The following is a 20386-nucleotide window of genomic DNA, read 5'->3' as shown; positions in this document are numbered from 1 at the left end:
TTTTCCTCTCATACATATTTTCACATGGAGCTACTAGAGGATATGCTCCATAAAAGTTTACAAAGTAGACATAAAAGAGGAAAAAATGTTAGAAAAAAGTTGATGCAAAAAGAATGACAAAAAGAATGCCCAATACAAAGGTAAAGGAAGATACCAATGTGACAAATCCAGATTAGTACAAATTAAAAAAAATGCCAGGAGAGATTTGTAGGGGAAAATAAAACTGATTCATGATGCATCTGTTTAAGACCAGAGGAAATTCAGCCAACTGACAAACTCAGCCAACTGACAAATTTAGCTTGGGGTTGAAATGGTGATAAACATTAGAAAATTTTAGAGGAAAATCTGGCTGAATGATTTGGGACTAGGAAAGAATTTTTAAAATAAGCTGTAAAATGGACAAATCGAGAGAAAAAATATATTTAGCTACATTAAATTTAAGAATTGTTGTTCACCACAAGGCACCATTAAAGTAAAAAGATAAGCTACAAATTGGGAGAACACATTTGAAACATATAACTGAAATGGGATCAGTACATAAAATTTATAAAGAATACTTTTTAAAGAAGAGATATGGGCAAATAGCATTTCAAAATACATAAATGGCCATAAAATATATAAAAACTGTTCAGCATCACTAATAAGCACGGAAAAGCTAATTATGAGATACCATTTCATAACCACCAGATTACCAAAAGTTAAGAAGTCTGACAATCAGTTGTGCTGGCAAGGAATGAAGCAAAGGGAACTTTCAATTGCCACTGTTTGTGTACATTAGTACAACTACCTTGAAAAACAATTTGGGATTATCTTATAAACTCCTACTGAACTAACAGTTCCACTACTAAGTACATATCCCAGAGATATAATAATAGGTGAACCAGGAGATTGGTATGAGCATGTTTAAAGTAGCACCATTTGTAATGGTAAAAGAACCACCCACATATCCACTGATGGACAAATCTATTACGGTATATTAATGTCATGTAATTATTTTATTGTGATAAAAAAAACACATAATGGGACGCCTGGGTGGCTCAGTTGGTTAAGCGTCTGACTTCAGCTCAGGTCATGATCTCGGGGTCCTGGGATGGAGCCCCAAGTCTGCTCCACACTCAGCGGGAGTCTGCTTGTCCCTCTACCCCTTCCCCTTTCCCCTGCTAGTGCTCCCTCTCTCTCTCTCTCTCTCTCTCAAATAAATAAAATCTTTAAAAAAAAAAATAACATAAAACTTATCACTTTTCTTTTTTATTGAGAAATAATTGACACATAACATTTCATTAGTTTCAGATATACAAAAGAACGATTGAATATTTATATACACTGCAAAATGATCACCAGAATATGTGTAGTTACTATCTATCACTACACACAGTTACAAATTTTTGTTCTGTGATGAGAACTTTTAAGATCTGCTGTCTTAGCAACTTTCAAATATACAATACAATATTATTAACTATGGTCACTATACTACACATTACTTTCCCAGGACTTATTTATTTTAGAACTGGGAGTTTGTATCTTTTGACCACCTCACCCATTTTGCCCATACCCTACCCCAACCTTGGGCAACCACCAATCTGTTCTCTGTCCATTTTAATATTTTCAATGTACACTGAGTATACTGTCATTGAGTACATTCACAATGCTCTGCAAAAATCACCACTATCCATCTCCAGTGTTAGCCAAACTGAAACTTTGTATTCATTAAACAATAACTCCCCACTCCCCCATAGTATATAATATTATACAACAACTAAAAAGAATAAACTACTTGCAAGAAGATGGATGAATCTTAGATGAATATTGTTGAAGGGGAAAAAAAAGTCATAGAAGACAGCATACTATATACCAGTATTTCTGTAAAACTCAAGAACTAGAAAAGCCAAACAAGTTATTGCTTAGAAAAAACATACATTTACTGTAAAACTTTTTTTAAGAGCACAGTAATGATAAACATAAAATTCTGGATAGCAGTTACCTGAGGGTAGAGAGGAGGGAGTGATCAGAAAGTAATATAAAGGTGGCTGCAGTAATACTAAAGTCTTCTGGTTCTGAACTTGGGTAGTAGGTTCATTTTGTTGGTATGCTTCCTAATGTACATGTGTCTTCTGTATATTCTCTTATATCAAATGCTACATTAATGTGTAAAGCTTGAATAGGAGCTTCCCACTAAACATGTTTATCAAACTTATTATGTACTATTTCAAATCCTCTCAGTCTTACCTCTTACTATAGCTAATGCTACTGCAAACAGTACTGTGACTAGTTACACACACATATTTAGTCCAGTTTCATACCTTGTTACACTATTCATAAAAGCATCATGAAACAAAAACAAACTAGGCCTGATTTTCTTCATATTTTTTAACCCACAAAAGTATTACTAAGGATTCTAATTATTTCTTCTATACTTCCTTGAAAACATAAACCAAGCATACTTACTGTTGGTGTTTTTCATTTAGAGTATTCATGCCCTGGAGATCAGAAAGAGGTGTTCTGGGATTTTTCCGGGTTATACCTAACAAACAAAAAGCAGACATTTTCAAATCAATGCTAAAAGAAACTAAACATGAAACAATTTTTCTAAGGACAAATAAAATTAATGTACTTCAATAGTAAATATTTGCTAAACATGTCAGAAATGTCTAAATAATAACATGAACCAAGTCCCATGACTGTTACTTACAAATCTGACTTAGCCAACAATGAACCCAATTAGGGAATTAAATAATAAATCTTATTTCTTCTCTCATTTAAACATTATCAGAATATGAAGGATAACTGGGTTGAAGGTCTAGAAATGTATAAGCTCATTATTTTAATATTCAAAAAATTCCTAATGATTCCTTTGCATCATTTTTCAGTAATAAATATATTGCTAACATGGACTATAGATTTCAGAGGCCAATTAATCTTACATATAGACAATGCGAATCAAAAACAACAAATTATTTCCTTACTAAGGATTACCAATATTTTAAAGTTATAATTTACTTTAAATCATATGATAAACATCGAAGCGCTATACACATAAGGCCATGAATTTACTAACACCATATACACGGACATTTAATATAGTTAAGACACATTGGAAAGGAAGTCAAAGTATCTATTCAAGATAACAATCCTGTATGTAGAAAATCCTAAGTAACCCACAAAAAAACTACTAGGACTAATAAAAGAATTCAGCACAATTATAAGATATAAGATCAATACTTAAAAATCAATTGTATTTCTATACAATAGTAATAAACAATCAGAAAATAAAATTAGAAACAATTCCATTAATAATAACATCAAAATAATACAAAAAGAATAAACTTTAAAAAGTATAAAATGTCAACATTGAAAACTACAAAACATCATTAAAAGAAACCTAAATAAATGGAAGAATGCTATTCATACTCATGGATTGGAAAACTTAATTACTGTTAAGTTAGCGATGCTCCCTAAATTTATCTACAGGTCCATGCAATCTCTATTAAAATTCCAGCATCATTTTTTTATAGAGATGAATAAACTGATCCTAAAATTAATATGGAAATGCAAAGGACCCAGAATAGCCAGAACAATGCTGAAAAAGAAGAACATGGTTGGAGGACTCACACTTCTGAATTCGAAACTTACTATAAAGATAGAGTAATTGAGACAGTATGGTACTTACATAAAGAAAGACAAACAATGGAAAGGAATGGAGAATACAGAATAGACCTTTACATTTATGATCTAATGAATTTTGACAAAGGTGTCAAGACAATTCAATGGGAAAAGAATAATCTTTTCAAAAAATGGTGCTGGGAAAACAAGACATCCTCATGTACAAGAATGAAGGTGGACCAAAAATCAAAATAAGTGCTAAAAGTATAAAACTCTTAAAAGAAAATATAGGAGTAAATCTTTCTGACATTGAATTAGGCAATAAAATTACTTAGGTATGTCACCAAAAGCATGAGCAACCAAAGAAAAACATGGATAAACTGGACATCATCAAAATTTAAAACTACTGTGCTTCAAAAGACAACAGATCAAGAAAGTAAAAAAAGACAACCCACAGAATGATAGAAAATGTTTGTAAATCAAATATCTGATAAGGAACTTGAATCCAGAAAATAAAAAGAACTCTTACAAGTGAATAATAAAAAGACAACCCAATTTAAAAATGAACACAGGATTACAACAGATATTTTTCTAAAGAAGATATGCAAAGGGCTAATAAGTTCATGAAATGATGCTCAACATCATTAGTCAACAGAGAAATGAAAATCAAAACTACAATGAGATACCACCCACCAGTATGGCTATAATCAAAAAGACAGATAATAACTGTTGCCAAGGACATGAAAAAATTAGAACCTTTTATACACTGCTGAAATGTGAAATGATACAGTCACTTTGGAAAGCAATCTAGCAGTTCATCGAAAAAGTAAACATAGGATTACCATATGACCCAGCAATTCTACTCCTAAGTAAATTCCCAGGAGAATTTCCAGTAAACTGTTACTGGAAATATATCTTGTGATCAACAAATTCAGTTAGAACTTTGAATAACTTTATTTTCTTATATACTGAATTCATTGTTTTTATTTAATCAGTTCCTTAGTTATGGGCACCAATTATCCCTATAAAAAATTATCATTTTCTATCCTCCATATCTATTCTTTTCTTCCGTGTATTGAAACATAATCATCTCAGGCCTTTCTTCAATATTAGTAATTCAATTTTCAGCTATTTTCCACCATTTTTTGAGTTCATACAGATGTAGCTTTATGCCTCTGAATGCTTTAGTAGTTCAATACCTCTTTTCAATATCATTCTGATATTTTATAGTCTTAAATTTGTGCTACTGCTTTATTGGATACACGTTCTTAAATTCTTCCATACTGTAAAGTACTCACAGGAAATTTTCTTCTCTTTCTTGGAGTATCTTCCCTGCAAACACAATAGGGTGTTTCTTTGAGGGTAATTCTTTTATGCATATTATTTGACTTTCTTTTTTCCCCTCTGTGTGATGATTTTCAAGATCAATTATTAAATATTTTAAACATTAAGAGGACATAAGGAGTCATACACTGAACGTTTGTAACTGATCACTTAGAAAATGAAGGCCTGTGTACCTCTCTCCTGATTCCATTCCAACAGCTTCAGATCCCATCATCCCCCACTTGCTAGGATCAGCATAAAAAAAAACTTTAAAATAGTTATCATAATGTTCAAGGACTTAAAGTAGAAGATGGTCTTATGAGTTAACAGACAGCAAAACTCAAGGGAAAACTGGGAACTGTAAAAAGGAACCAAATGGATATTCTGGAACTAAAAATAAAAAATTCATTCTATGGGTTTAAAAGAAGACTTTAAACGGGGGATGAATGAACTTGAAATCAATAAATAAAAACTATCTAATCTAAAGAATAAAAGAATAAAAATAAAAGAAAAAGGAACAGAGTATAAGGAATCTCTGAGACAATATCAAATATTCTAAAAACACATAACTGACATCCAGAAAGAAAAGAAATTGCAGTAGAAAAAAATTTTGAAACAATGTTAGCCAAAAATTTCCTAAATTTGATGAAAAACAATTGAATCACAGGTCCAAAAGGTACAGCAAATCCCAAAGAAGATAAATATAAATCACATCTAGGAAATAACAAATTACTAAACCAAAAAGCAAAGAGAAAATGCCTAGCAGCCAGAGGGGAAAAAGGTACATTAGATATGAAAGAATTTATAACAAGATGACATCTGAGTTTATCATCACAAATAATGTCAAAAGAAAACAAAGTATCTTTAAGGTACCAAAGTTTGACAGTTCCTAATGACATTAAACAAGTCTTACTTTAATGACACAGTAACCAACCATAAGTTTTACCTGAGGCATGAAAACATATGTACACAAAATGACTTGAATAAGAATGTTTAGAGCAGGGCTCCTCGTAATAGCTCAAAACAGTATACAGCCCTTATATCCATCAAGAAACAAATGATAAACACAAAGTTGTATATACAATTGTTTATATATATACAATAACCCAGCAACAAATTAATTGTATATAAACAACATAGATGAATGTGTTTATCACTATATTGCATAAGAGAATCGGAACACAAAAGAATACATACTGTATGATTCCATTTCTGTAAAATTTTTAGAAAAGGCAAAACATTTATAGTAACAGAAATCTTAACAAGAGTTGCCTAAAGTGGGAAACTGGTGGGAAACTGTACAAGAGAGCAAGAATAAATTTTCTGATACAACTTTATTCAATATTTTATTTTGAATCTGTGTTCATATGATTTAGGTTTTTCTCTAATAAACATCTTATAATCGAGTTTTTTCTTAATTGCATAAGCTGTTTTTTATTTAATTTGGTTCATTTCAATTTATTTATATTACGTTGTTTCTGGTTTTTCTGACTTCTTATTTTATGCCTTGAATTTCCCTAATTATTATATGCTTTCATCCAGATTTCTACTGAATTATTTTCTTTATATTCTGGTTTCTTTTGTTTCAGAAGTTATAAATACTCTCCTCTTTGATTATCCTTGAATTTTTAGCATATCCATGAATTCTAAACTGAATTCTTTCTTCCCTTTTGCTAAAGAGTACAAAAACCTTTGAATGCTTTGATTCTAGTTATCCCCTTCCCATCTCAGATGTTGTTACCCAGTTCTTATTTCCACCTTGTTTTCTTCCCATTAATCAAGCAAATTAAACTTTACTACTAAGTTTTATAAAGTAATTATTTAGATTTATACACATATTTATCATTTCTTTATCAGATCTCAAAACTTTCCAGTGAGTTCAGGTTCTGTCTTTCTCAACTAAATCTTTTTTTTTTTTTTTTTAATTTGACAGGGAGACAGCGAGAGAGGGAACACAAGTGGGGGTGGGGGGTGGGAGAAGGAGAAGCAGGCTTCCTGCTGAGCAGGGAGCCCGATGCGGGGCTCAATCCCAGGACCCTGGGATCATGACCAGAGCCGAAGGCAGACGCTCAATGACTGAGCCACTCAGGTGCCCCTCAACTAAATCTTTTAATAAAGTTCTATCAGTGTAGATCTGTTCAGATTACTACCTAACTTTATTTATTGCTATTGTTCACCACCTTTGCCTGGTATACCTTTGTCCATCCTTTTATTTTCATCATTTTTAAGAATCTTGTAGATATGGGGTGCCTGGGTGGCTCAGTCAGCTAAGCATCTACCTTCACTTAGGGTTATATATAACTACCTATATAACTATATAATCGAGCCCCGATTCTCCCTCTGCTCCCTGCTCATGATCTCTCTGTCTCTCTCTCTCAAATAAATAAAGTCTTTAAAAAAAAAAAAAAAAAAAGAACCTTGTAGATATTATTTAATTGAACTGCTTGCAAAATTCATTTTGAGAATTTAATTGATGAGGTTAATCTATTTTTATTAATTTTAAATAGCAGTACTTGTTTCATTCAGCATAATATTTTAACAACTGATATATAAAAGTATTTGGGTGAACATATGTTTTCATTTCTCTCAGGTAAATAGCTGGGATTGGTATTAATGGAATACATGGAAAGTATATGCTCACCTTTATAAAAAAACTGATTCTTTCCCGAAATAATTGTACTATTTTATACTGCAGTAGAGTATATAAGCATTCCAGTTGCTCCACAACCTCATCATCAGTTAATAGTGTTAATTTTTTATGTATTGTCAACTTCTTAAAATTCAGCCACGATACAGGGTTTTAATGTGACCTTATTGTGATTATAGTTTGCATTTCCCTAATGACTAATGAAACTGATCATCTTTCATGAACCTGTGGATCATTAATATATCTTCTTTTTTGAAGCACACATTTAAATCTTTAAGCTATTTTTAACTGAATTGCTTATCTTATTAACTACAGGAGTTCCTAAAATATTGTTTTCAAGTCCATTATCAGTTATCAGTATTATAAATTATTACACAAGTTTTGTTTCCCAGGGTGTGGTATGCTTTTAGTTTTCTTAGCAAGATCTTTTTTAAAGTAGAAATTATCAATTTTGGTGAACTCAATTTTATCCTTTTTCTTTTTTTAAACAGTTCATGCTCTTATGTCCCATCTAAGAAATCTTTGCCTGTCCCAAGATTGTAAAGATTTTCTCTCAGGTTTTCTTCTACAAATTTAATAGTTTTACTCTTTATGAAGAGCTGTATGACCCACTTTGAGTTCAATCTTATAGATAAGGTCAAAGTCCTCTTCTTATATAAGGCTACCTAGTTGTTCCAATGTCATTTGTTTAAAAGACTATACTCAACCCCACTGGATTATCTCAGCACCTTTGTGGAAAATCAATTGACCTATATGTGTAGATCTTTTCCTGGATTTTTATTTGGTTTTATTGATCTCTTGATCTTTACATTAAGAGAACAATGTCATGATTATTTTAGTCTTGAAATCGTATCGTGTAAGTTCTCTAGCTTTGTTGTTCTTTCTCAAAATTTTGTCATCCTAGATATTCTATATTTCTGTGTAAATCTTAGATATTGGCTTGTGAATTTCTACCAAAAAATCTCTTCATTTATTTAGATATTTTTCAATTCCTCTTAGTTGTATAGAGGTCTAACACATATTTCATTAAAGTTATCCCTACGTGAGGCGTGTGGGTGGCTCAGTCAGCTAAGCATCTGACTCCTGATTTCAGCTCAGGTCATGATCTCAGGGTTGTGAGATGGAGCCTCCCATCGGGCTCTGTGCTGGGCGTGGAGCCTGCTTAAGATTCTCTCTCTCTCTCCCCCTCTCCGCCCCCCCCAAATTAATTAATAAATAAAATAAAAATTATCCCTAAGCATTTCATGTTTGGTATATTATTACCCACTGCATATTAAAGCACTTCAAAACCTAGCACTTAGGGGCGCCTGGTTGGCTCAGTCGTTAAGCGTCTGCATTCGGCTCAGGTCATGATCCCAGGGTCCTGGGATCAAGCCCTGCATTGGGCTCCCTGCTTGGCAGGAAGCCTGCTTCTCCCTCTCCCCTTGGGCTCCCTGCTCGGCAGGAAGCCTGCTTCTCCCTCTCCCATTCCCCCTGCTTGTGTTCCCTCTCTCACTGTCTCTCTCTCTCTCTGTCAAAATATAAATTAAAAAATCTTAAAAAAAAAAAAAACCCTAGCATTTAAAAATGACAGTTATCATAATCACAGAGTTTCTACAGAAACAGGTTTCCAGAGCTGCTTAGCTGCGTGGTTGAGATAGGGCCTCTCATGAGGTTATAGTCAACCTGCTGGCCAAAGCTGTGGTCATCTCAAGCGGAACTAAAGGATTTGTTTCCAAGGTCACTCACATAGTTAGTAGCAAGGATCAGTTCCTAACTGTTGACTACAGGCTTCAGTGGGATTCTCAGCAGGGCTACTCACAAATGGCAGCTTACTTCTCCCAGAAACAGTGATCCAAGAGAGAGCTAGCAAGTGAGAAATTACCTAAGATGGAAACTGTAGTTTTTCATAACTTAATTTTGGAATTGACAAACTATCACTTCTGCCATGTCCTATAAGTCACACAGACCAAGACTGGTAGAATGCAGGAGACTACACAGGTTGTGAATAACAGAGTATGAGGATAACTGAAGAGTATCTAGGAGGCTGACTGCCAAAGATGTACAAATGAAATTCATAAATTTCATTTTCCACATGTTCATGGCTAAAATATTATAACTTAATTTTGTAAATTTACCTGGTATCCTGTGAGATTGTTGGAATTTACTTTCTAGATCATCTAAATAGCATATTTTAAACTCCTTAGCACCTTCTTTTTTTTTTTTTTTAATTTCCTTGGATATAGAGATATTTCCTTTTTTTAAAAAAAAAAAGATTTTATTTATTCATTTGACACAGAGAGAGAGAGACCACAAGCAGACAGAGTAGCAGGCAGAGGGAGAGGGAGAAGCAGGCTCCCCACTGAGCAAGGAGCTGGATGTGGGGCTCGACCCAAGGACCCTAGGATCATGACCTGAGCCAAAGGCAGTCGCTTAACCAAGAGCCACCCAGGTGCCCCTCCTTAACACTTTTTATACAGGTGATCATGTTGTCTACATCTTCCTTTTCAATCTATGCACCTTTTATTTCTTTTTGTTGACTTAGAGCACTGTGTATGACCTTCAGCACAGTGTTAAATCTGAGTGGCAAAATCAGGTATCTGTGCCTTTTCTCAATGTGAGAGAGTAGTATTCAATCTTTGATCATTAAGTATGAAGTCTACTGTAGGATTTTCATGCATATTCTTTAAAATGAGGAGGCTGCCTTCTAGTCCTAGGCTCTAAAAGTTTTTAAATAGGAATGAGTGAAGAATTATGACAAAATCTTTTTATCCAACTACTGAGATATCTATCATAAGCTTTTTCTTTTTTTTAGATGGATAATATAATGAGTTATAGGGATGCGTGGGTGGCTCAGTAGGTTAAGCGTCTGCCTTTGGCTCAGGTCATGATCACAGGGTCCTGGGATCGAGTCCTGCATCGGGCTCCCTGCTCAGCAGGGAACTGCTCCCCCTGCTTGTGCTCTGACAAATAAATAAAATCTATTAAAAAAATATAGTGATTTATATTGATTGATTTTCTATTATCAAACAACCTTTCATTCCTGGAATAAATTCCACTGGTTTTCATGTATTCTCCTTTAATATATTGGTGAATTCAGTTAGCCCTTATTTTGTTAAGGCTTTTTACGTCTATCATTGTGAGGTATGTTGGTCTGTAGTTTTCTTGAAATGTTTTTGTTTAATAATACTGGCCTCATGATATGATTTGCATAGGGTTCCTTGCTCCTGTATTTTCTGAACGAGTTGAAGAGAACTGCTATTATTCTTTCCTTAAACGTTTCTTAAATAAAATTTACTATGGAAGCTACCTGGCCTTTTTGGGTGTGGGGGAAGATTTTACTTATGAATCCATCATCATTAATAGATACAGGAGTGATCAAATTTTCTATTTTCCCTTGGGTCAATTTAGATTGACATTCAAGGAATTTGTCCATTTCATCTTTGTTGAATTTATTGACATAAGTGTTCATAATCTCTCCTCAATCTTTTGATGTCTATACCATATGTAACTGTGTCCACTTGCTCATTCCCGATAACAGTATTTGTGTCTTCTCTCATATTTCTCCATCAGAATGGCTAGAACTGTACTGTCTAATAATACAGCAGCCACTGGCCACACATGGCTTTCAAATTTTATTTGATTGAATCAAATTAAAACTTCAGTTTTCAAATTTTCAATAAATTTCAGGTGTTTAACAGCCATATTGACTAATGGTTACAGTTTTAGAGAGCACAGCTGGATATTTTCATCTTCAGAGAAAGTTGTACTGGACAGAACTAGAGCATTGTCAATTTCATTGCTCTTTTTGAAAAATCAGCTTTTGGTGTTCACTGATTTTCTCTACTGTTGGTCTGCTTTGTATCCACAGATTGTAGCACTTCACTTCTACTTATTTTGGGTCTAAAGTGCTCTTGTAGCTTCATAAGGTAAAAGCATTGATTTTGACCTTTTTCTAATATAAGGAATTAAAAGCTATCAATTTTCTTATAAGCACTTCTTTAGTTGCATTATGCAAGTATGTTATTTCCATTCTCATTCAGATCAAAATAGTTTCAAGTTGCCCTTATAAATTCTTCTTTAACTCATGAGTTATTTACACATGTGGTTTATTTTCAAAATATCTGAGTATTTCTCAAGGGGCACCTGGCTGGCTCAGTCAGAAGAGCAAGCAACTCTTAATGAGTTGTAAGTTCAAGAAATGTTAGGTGTACAGATTACTTAAAAAAAAAAAATTGGAGGATTTCTCAGATATCTTTCTGTTACTGATTTCTATTTTATTCCATTTAGGTCAGACTTAAATTACATTTGGATTTCTACAATGGAATTCCATTAATTGCATTTGGTCAGATTAAATTTTCAATCATTTGTGGGACCATACTGAGGCCTAAGGTCAGGGACATTAAGGCAGGCATTGTCAGCAAGGTGAGAGTAATAAGTTATATCAAGCCCACAGCATTTCTCTGACAATTGCTGATCCTTCATCTTCTTCATAAACATGTCCTGAGTATAGACTTAAGGTCAAAAGTATGGGTTCAAATTCAAGTGAGATTCTTCTTTTCTACCCTTTCTCTCTCTCTTCCTCCTACCATCTTATTCTTTTTCCTTACCAGGGCTCTTGACCTTTGCAGAAGTGGGACTGGAGGTCATGCTTCCAAGAACCCCAATTTCTCCCCTCCCCTCTCCTCTAATTTCCTCCCGACCAAATCTTAGAGAACAGTCACTAGAGAGAGAAGGTGGGAGCAACAGAAATGAAAAGGAAGAACCACAGTACCTTTTATGTCTTAATCGTTAAGGTCACACACTGTCTCTTGTCACTTCTGCCATATTCCATTTGTTAGAAGTGAGTCATTAAGTACAGCACATGCCTCTTGAAGAGAGGAGTATCAAAGAATTTGTGGACACATTTTATACCACCAGAACAATCTCATAGTTTTTACTTTAAATAGTCATATATCTTTTTAAAAGAAATTAAGAGAAGGAAAGGAAATATGTATAGTCATTTATTTTTATACACAGTTATTATTTCTATGATAATAGAAATAATTAATGAATCAGCAAACTAAGCCCCTGGGCCAAATCAAACCCACGGCCTGTTTTTGTACGGCCTGAACACAAAGAATGGCTTTTACATCTTTTAAATGGTTGAGGGGAAAAAAAAATCAATGGAAGAATGTTTTTGTGACATGTGAAAATTATATGAAATTTAAATTTCAGTGTCCATTATAAAGTTTTACTGGAACACAGCCATGCTTATTTATTTATGTATTGTCTATGGCTCCTTTCACAGTAGAACTGAGATGTTTCAACAGAGACCATAAGACCCACAAAGCCTAAAATATTTAATATCTGGCCTTTTGCAGAAAAGTATACCAACACTTACTATTCATCCAAGTTATCATCTGATGGTAACTTTAGCCTTCAGCTTAAAGAACTTCCATTATCAGGATGCCTGGGTGGCTCAGTTGGTTAAGCATCCGAATCTTGATTTCGGCTCAGGTCCTGATCTCAGGGTCATGAGATTGAGCCCCATGTTGGGCTCAGTGCTGAGTGTGGAGCCTGCTTAAGAGTCTCTCTTTCTCTCTCTCCCTCTTCCCCTCCCCCCCACTGCTCACACACCTTCTCTCTCTCTAAAAAAAAATTAAATAAATAAAAAAATAAAGTTGAACTTTCTGATTAAAAAAAATTTTCCATTATCATTTCTTGTAGAATATATATTATGGTGACAAATTCTCTCAGATTCCTCTTATCTGAAAACACCTTTATCTCAGGTTCATTTTTTTTTTTAAGATTTTATTTATTTATTTGAGAGAGAGAATGAGATAGAGAGAGAGAGCATGAGAGGGGGGAGGGTCAGAGGGAGAAGCAGACTCCCTGCTGAGCAGGGAACCCCATGCGGGACTCGATCCTGGGACTCCAGGATCATGACCTGAGCCGAACTGAGCCACCCAGGCACCCCTCAGGTTCATTTTTAAAGAATATTTTGCTAATAGACTGTGGAAAATACATTGTAGGAACACTAAATTCTGTTACATTTTTCTGAAAACTGTTGATTTTTCTTCTAACAGGTAGTTAACTGTCTAGACCCAAACTAAAAATATAGAAATTTTGCCTGAAAGTTGGGTTTTGTTGGGGGGGTGTTTTGTTTGTTTGGGGGGGGCAATATTTTAATATGACTTTTGGATATCTTTCTGTCTCCACTGCTTTAATAAGTCAGGTGTTAATCATTATCATTATCCCCTTGTATTTAATGTGCCATATTTTCTCTTGGCTGCTTTCAAGATTTTCTCTTTATCTTTGACATTTGGCAAATAATGTGCCTAATAATGGTTTTCTTTTTTATTTATTCTACTTGGAAGTCACTAAACTTCTTGGGATCTCTAAGTCAGTTTTGTTTTTTCTTTTTAACCAAACATGAAATGTTTTTGCCACTATTTCTTCAAATATTTCTCTGCCTCCTTCTCTCTCCCCTCTATTTATGGGACTAAGATAGCAAGACTTCAGCTTTTCTCCCACAGGAGCTATGCAGCCCTCTGTCAAAAAAGCAGCAAACTTGCAAATCTCACCTATTGCAGTTGTAGCTTTCAAAGGTCATGTCCTATTTGGTTTGCATTGCTTTGTTGACCAGCTTCCCTTAGTACTCACAGCTGTCATCCAGGTATGGTTGGCAGAATTTATACTCTAACATGGGGTTTTAGCCCTTTGGCAGCTTACTCATCAGTTCCAGGATTTTCCTCCTAAATTCCAAGTTGTTTTGCCAATCCTCAACTTTGTTCTCTGATACTTCAAGTCAGTATGGTTGTAGTCTGCTGTCTCTGGGGCTATGAGAGTTGGGGAGCACCTTGTTTAAAAAGCCACAGATTCACAATTCTTATCCACTACTTAACTTACTTCAAAGAATAAACTCTCCTCTGGTTTCTGCTTCTTTTTGGTCTTTCAGTGTTTTTTTGTGTTGTGTGTGGTTTTTTGTGTGTGTTTTTTGCTTTGTCTTTTTCCAGTGCTTTCAAATCATTTTGTTATTTTTAAATTTTCTCCAGGTTTTATCATTGTTACCTGTGGAAGGGTTCATTCACCTTGCCAATTATTCATTACCTAAAGCTGGTAGTCCCCTGTTTTTTTAAAAACCGTCTCCTAGACTTGAATTTGTAATTTTATATATTATAAAATTCTAATTACTGGTAGTACTATAATAGAAAATGGAATATACTACCTAAGATAATGGAAAAGCTCCAACTTCCATAAATTTGCATGTAAATATAAATATATAATTTCCTCATGCAGCCTGTGCTGAACATGGTGGTGCCCTCCTATTCTGAACCCATATCTACTAAGCTGGAATGCACTGAGGGTCATGAAAATCAACAAAACAAATAAACTACTTGCAACTATTTAAAAATTCAAAACAATTTTTAAACTCCCAAAAAAGATTTGTAGGCTGTTTTAAATAATGTCCCATGGATTAAAAGATTTAGAAAAGGAAGATAGGTAATTGAAATGAAGACTTATTGTATACCTTTTAGAAACAACAGTAATAATTAATAGTAACACTTAAGGATAGTCTTTTTAAAATGAAATACTTACCGTTGTTCTTTCTAAAATGAGAAAACATTTTTAATAGTATTTTTCAAAATGCATTACACATTTTCCTATACCAAAACAGCCAAAGAAGAACTGAAGAACCCACAACATTGCTTTTAGAAATTCTACTTACATTCTCCTTTCACTGATAACTGGATTCTAAAATTTCATGGAATTTCAATCACAAACTGAAATTAATAAAGTAAATCTGTGGTGATTTGTAAAAAGCTCAGAATATATAAGTAATTTAAGTCCATTATATGCAAATTGCTGAGTTAGGCTTTGAGTATTCTACAGGATCTCTTTATTCTCACTATAGCAATAGCCAAATAACTATAATCCCACAATAGGCAAAAGAATCCATTTTCATTCAGAATGAGTATAACAAATAGAAAGGAGGAAATGGAGACCAAGGGCATCTTTTCACACCAATTTTATAAAAAAAATAAAAAAATAAAAAAGAATATCCACCATGATTCTCATTCTTCCTTAAGCCAAAACATTAATGTGGTGGCTTTGCTCTAAACCAGACACAGAAAGGTCTGATAGAAATGCAATCAAACAAAATGGATTAAATAATGATACACAAAAGCAACATTGCTGATGCTGAAATTCAAGCATAAGCAAGCATAAAAATCAGCCAAAACAGAAAGGGGCAGAGGAAATTTTTGGCAGTATTGGGTATGGTAATTAACTAGATTGTGCTAATGATTTCACAAGTGCATATATATGTCAAAACTTACCAAACTCTATGCCTTTGCATGCAATTTTACCTCAATTAGGTTTCAATAAAGCTTTTTTAAAAAATTAGCAGGAAAAAACATCATTACTCATTTTTAACCATCATTCAGCTACTTTAAAGACAAAACTGAAAACCAATTCAGATTCTAAAACCAAGTATAATTAACAACTCAAGGATCACAGGCAAATAGTCATCCAGATTCAAAGAAGAGGTATATCAACTCTTTCAAAAGAAAGAAGAAATAAAGTCTCAATCAATGGAAGTATCCTGAGACTGGTCAAAGGATTATGGAGGTCACATTGCCTATGCAATTTATGTCCCACCCTGGTGCAGAATGCTCCTGGTTTCCATTTCCAAACAGATATGTGATGATATAGAGTTTATCAGGATTTGCAGCCTTACTGTACTTCTCTTCCTTGCACCTCTGCAGAATCTCTAAGCTCCTCTGGTGGACTGGGTGTTGGAGAAAGCTAAAACTATCCATACTTTTCAAAATTGCACATGGCGCTGTATCATCATGTCCTTAGGAAGCAAAAGAAAAACAAAAAATGGAGAAAAGAAAAAGATATTATATAAGCCCAAACAAACAGAGAATCAAGGACAATGCTGCCAACTATCTTAAGAATATATAAAAATATATCAAGTAATATGGGTTAAATGTGAATAAATTTTCTAAATTGATTTGAGGAAATTACACAAAAATAAAAGGAAAATATAAAGGTCTTTTTTTAGGTATTCCAAGTATCCCTTTCAGTACGGAAAGTGCTGAGTTATTATTATACTAAAAAATTCTAATTTAAAATATATGGGAAATTTCAAAACAATTTGTATGTTTATTTTTTTAACAGACCCATTTTTATCAGGTCTGAAAAATAATTAGCATATAGTTGGCAACAATGCAAGGAACAATGATGGAACCCCAAAGAGAAATATACCCAAAACAATTTGCCAAAAGTTAAATAATTCCTTCACAAATCTTGCAATTAACCACACTTGTAAGAATTCCAACAAGTGTGTCAATGTTTAAAGAGCAGGAAGAAAAGCACCATAGAGCAGGAAAACCCAGCAGCACTTTGGTATTTACAAATCTGAAAAGAAAGTTGGAAAATGTACCTCACCACCACTTAGTCAAGTGAGACAGAATCAACTACTTGTTGGAAAGGGAAGTGAGCATGTTCAAGTAAGGACCAAAGCCCCAAATTAGTGTTACTGATTAGTGTTACAGTGAGTCACTCTAACAATAAAGGGGGTTGGGGGGAGGTCAGTACCATTAATATTAGCAAGAGATGGATTTAAAAGAGAATAGGCATCTCCAGGTTGGGGTGGGGGAAGGTGTTGACTATCATTTATTTACTCAAAGAACATCTCTAGAGTTAGGACATTTAGTTCAAATCGGTGTAGATTTGCCTTTTAAAAAACAAAAGGGAACAGTTTAACAATAGATAGAGACAAAGTAAGCAACACAATGAATAAAGTTTCATTAGTGCATATTTACTGTATAATTAGGAATGAGATACTATCTATGAACAGTTCTCAATGCAGAATCATTGGATCCAGATGGATCCATTACTGGATCCAGAGAGCAAGCATCCACATTTTATCCAGGAGATGGAATCTTATATCAGATAATAATATACTTATAAATAGCAGGTTTTTAAAAATAAAATAGATTTGAAAATTATTTTCATATCCAATAATGAAAAAGTAAACTAATAAAACACTATCTCATTCATCCAATGTGGAGAGCCCATAGCTGCAAATGTTCAATGTTTCAAAAAGAGACAAATATCAAGTTACCCATCATTTCTTAGTTGAAGAATACCTCAGTAAAAATATTCTATGCCCATTATCAATAATCCTCCCCACCACTTTTGATAGGCTGCTTGAAGAAAGAACGCTTAGGCTCAGACTAGCCTATATACTTGGTTAGTTGGTGGTGCTGGAAGGTAGATATCAGTTGAGGGGGACCATTTGAGGGGGAAAAAAAAAATGCCTGTAAAGTTCTATTTCTACTCTAACCAAACTGTAATTTTAAAAAGTTATCACTAGACTTTCAGGCTATCTTGATAATCTGCCAGTCAGAAATAATTTTAAGGAGATTATGGTATTAAAGTGTTTTATGTAAAAGTTCAGGATATTAAATATACTAAATTAGTAAGCAGTTTGAAGAAATCACTTGACATTACTACAGCCACTGCACTCTTTTATCTAATAAATTGTGGCAATGACGTTTGGATATGGGTAATTTTGTATTTGTGACTGTTTTATGTCTCACCATCACACCTATCTTATTTTTTTTAACTTCTTTCATTCTGCTTTCTATGCCTTCTTGTAACTCTTTATTATTTTAGACTAAAATACTATTTCCAAACCTTAAATTGATCTTCCTCTCATTTGCTTAACAATGCCCTGTTAAGGTGGTTAAGTTTCCTAGGATGGTTTATAAGTACATTTTCAGAGACAGTTATTGTCTAAGGAGTCTCATAAACTCTTAAAACATGTTTATTTAGTGTTGGTTTATGCTAGTCCCTGGTCTAGTTTTGTTAATTTCTTACCTTGAGATTATGCACCAAAATACAACGTAAGTTCAGACCCCATATGTATGCATGGTAAACATATGGGGCACTGATTTTTTTAAAGGTAGTTTAAGAAAAACCTTATCTAAGGCCTAACACAGATTGCTAAAGTCCTTCTTATTTCTCTGCTCAAGGCCAACGGACAGAATTTTTCAATCATCTTTTCAGTGACAGAAAAGTCCAAGCTCTTTGAAGATACTACACCACATAACGGAACTCAATCCTAGTTGATCATTCAAACCCGAAGCCATGTCTCTGATCCTAAAGCAGCTTCTGTAATGCCAGCTTCCAGGCCTCATAGCCATTAAAGGTATATCTCAAACATAGTAACCCACCAATCTTAAGTATAAATTTGATGAGCTTAAAAAATATTTACATCCATCTAATCCTCAATCAAGATATAGAACATTTCCATTATCTCAGCAAGTTATTTCATCCCCTTCCTATCAATACCACCCTTGCCTTTGCAGAAGCAATCAAGTTATGATTTCTTTCACTATATATTATTTTGCCTGTTCTTAAACTAAATGAAAGCATGCACTATGTATCCTTTCATGTCTGGCTTTTTTGCTCAATATTTTTTTGTGACTCATTATGATACTCATTACGAGAATCAGTAATTTGTTCTTTTTTACTGCAGAATAATGTTACATGGTAGGAATGTATCACAACTTGGTTATCTTTTCTTCCACTGATAGATTTTTAGGTGTTTCCAACTGGGGGCTATTAAGAATAAAGACACTATGAACATTCTTTTTTTGTGTTTTGTGTATAATAGTTCCATTGAAATATAAACCACATACTATACAATTCACCTAATTAAAGTGTACAATTCAATGGTTTTTGAACCATCACCAACATCAATTTTAGAATACCTTCAATATACCCAAAAGAAACCCCATCCTTTTTAATTATCCTTTCCCTCATCTCCCAGCTTGCCTACTCCAGCCCTAGGCAAACACTAATCTACATTCTACCTCTACAGATTTGCCTATTCTAGACATTTCATAAATGCAATCATATATTTGTTATTTGTGATACATGCTTAATGTGGCCTTTTGTGCCTGATTTCTTTCAGTTAACAAAATGCTTTCAAGGTTCATCCATGTTGTAGCATGTACTAATATTTCATTCCTTTATACGGCAAAATTACATTCCACTGTTTGAGTATACCACATTTTGCTTATCCATTCAATAGCTGAGGGACATTTAGGTTGGGGGTTATTGGTTTGTGGTTTTCATTTTTGTGATGTCTTGTCTGGTATCCAGGTAATATAGGCCTCACAGAATGAGAATTAAAGTATTCCCTTATCTTATTCTTTGGAAGAGTTTATAAAGTTTGCATTTTAATTCTTCTTTAAGTTTTTGATAGGATTCATCCGTGAATTCACTGTTCCTTGGCTTTGCTTTGTGGAAGTTTTTTTTGTTACTAATTCAGTCTCTTTTGTTATAGGCTATTCACATTTTCTATTTCTTCTGGAGTCAGTGTTGGTTGTTTGCATCTTTCTAGGAATTTGTCCATTTCAACTAGCTTCTAATTTGTTGCCATACAAGTATTATAATCCTTTTTATTTCAATCAGATCAGTAGCAACATCCCCCATTCATTCCAAAAACTAGTAATTTGAGTCTTCTCCTTTTCTTCATCAGTCTACGTCAAGGTTTATCAATTTCATTTATCTTTTCAAAGAACCTACCTTTGGTTTTATTTCTTTTCTTTATTGACTTCCATTCTCTATTTCAGATCCACTCTTTACTATATCCTTCCTATTCCTTGCTTTGGGTTTATTTTGCTCTTTTTTTTTTTTTTTTCTTAAAGTCTTAGGGTAACGCATTAGGTTATTGATTTGAGATCTTTCTTCTTTTTTAATAGAGCTATTTGAAGCTATAAATTTCCCTCTAAGCATTGTTTCAGCTGCATCCCATTAAGTTTTGGTCAGTAT

General features: G+C 33.8%; 1 protein-coding gene across 6 annotated transcripts in view; it reads right to left on the bottom strand.

The window, feature by feature from the left end:
- MYO9A (myosin IXA) overlaps window positions 1-20386 on the bottom strand; it is a 276785-nt gene that overhangs the window by 130825 nt on the left and 125574 nt on the right. For all 6 annotated transcript variants that reach the window (XM_078079137.1, XM_078079139.1, XM_078079138.1 and 3 more), the window contains 2 exons: window positions 16272-16391; window positions 2446-2521 (listed from right to left, as the gene is read on the bottom strand). In XM_078079137.1, coding sequence (XP_077935263.1) covers window positions 2446-2521; window positions 16272-16391 — 196 coding nt within the window. The remainder of the gene's footprint in view (window positions 1-2445; window positions 2522-16271; window positions 16392-20386) is intronic.

This window comes from Halichoerus grypus, chromosome 8 (genome assembly GCF_964656455.1).
Source record: "Halichoerus grypus chromosome 8, mHalGry1.hap1.1, whole genome shotgun sequence".
Classification (NCBI taxonomy): domain Eukaryota; kingdom Metazoa; phylum Chordata; class Mammalia; order Carnivora; family Phocidae; genus Halichoerus; species Halichoerus grypus.
The sequence above is the reverse complement of the archived record's forward strand: the minus strand, read 5'-3'. Positions and strand labels throughout refer to the sequence as shown.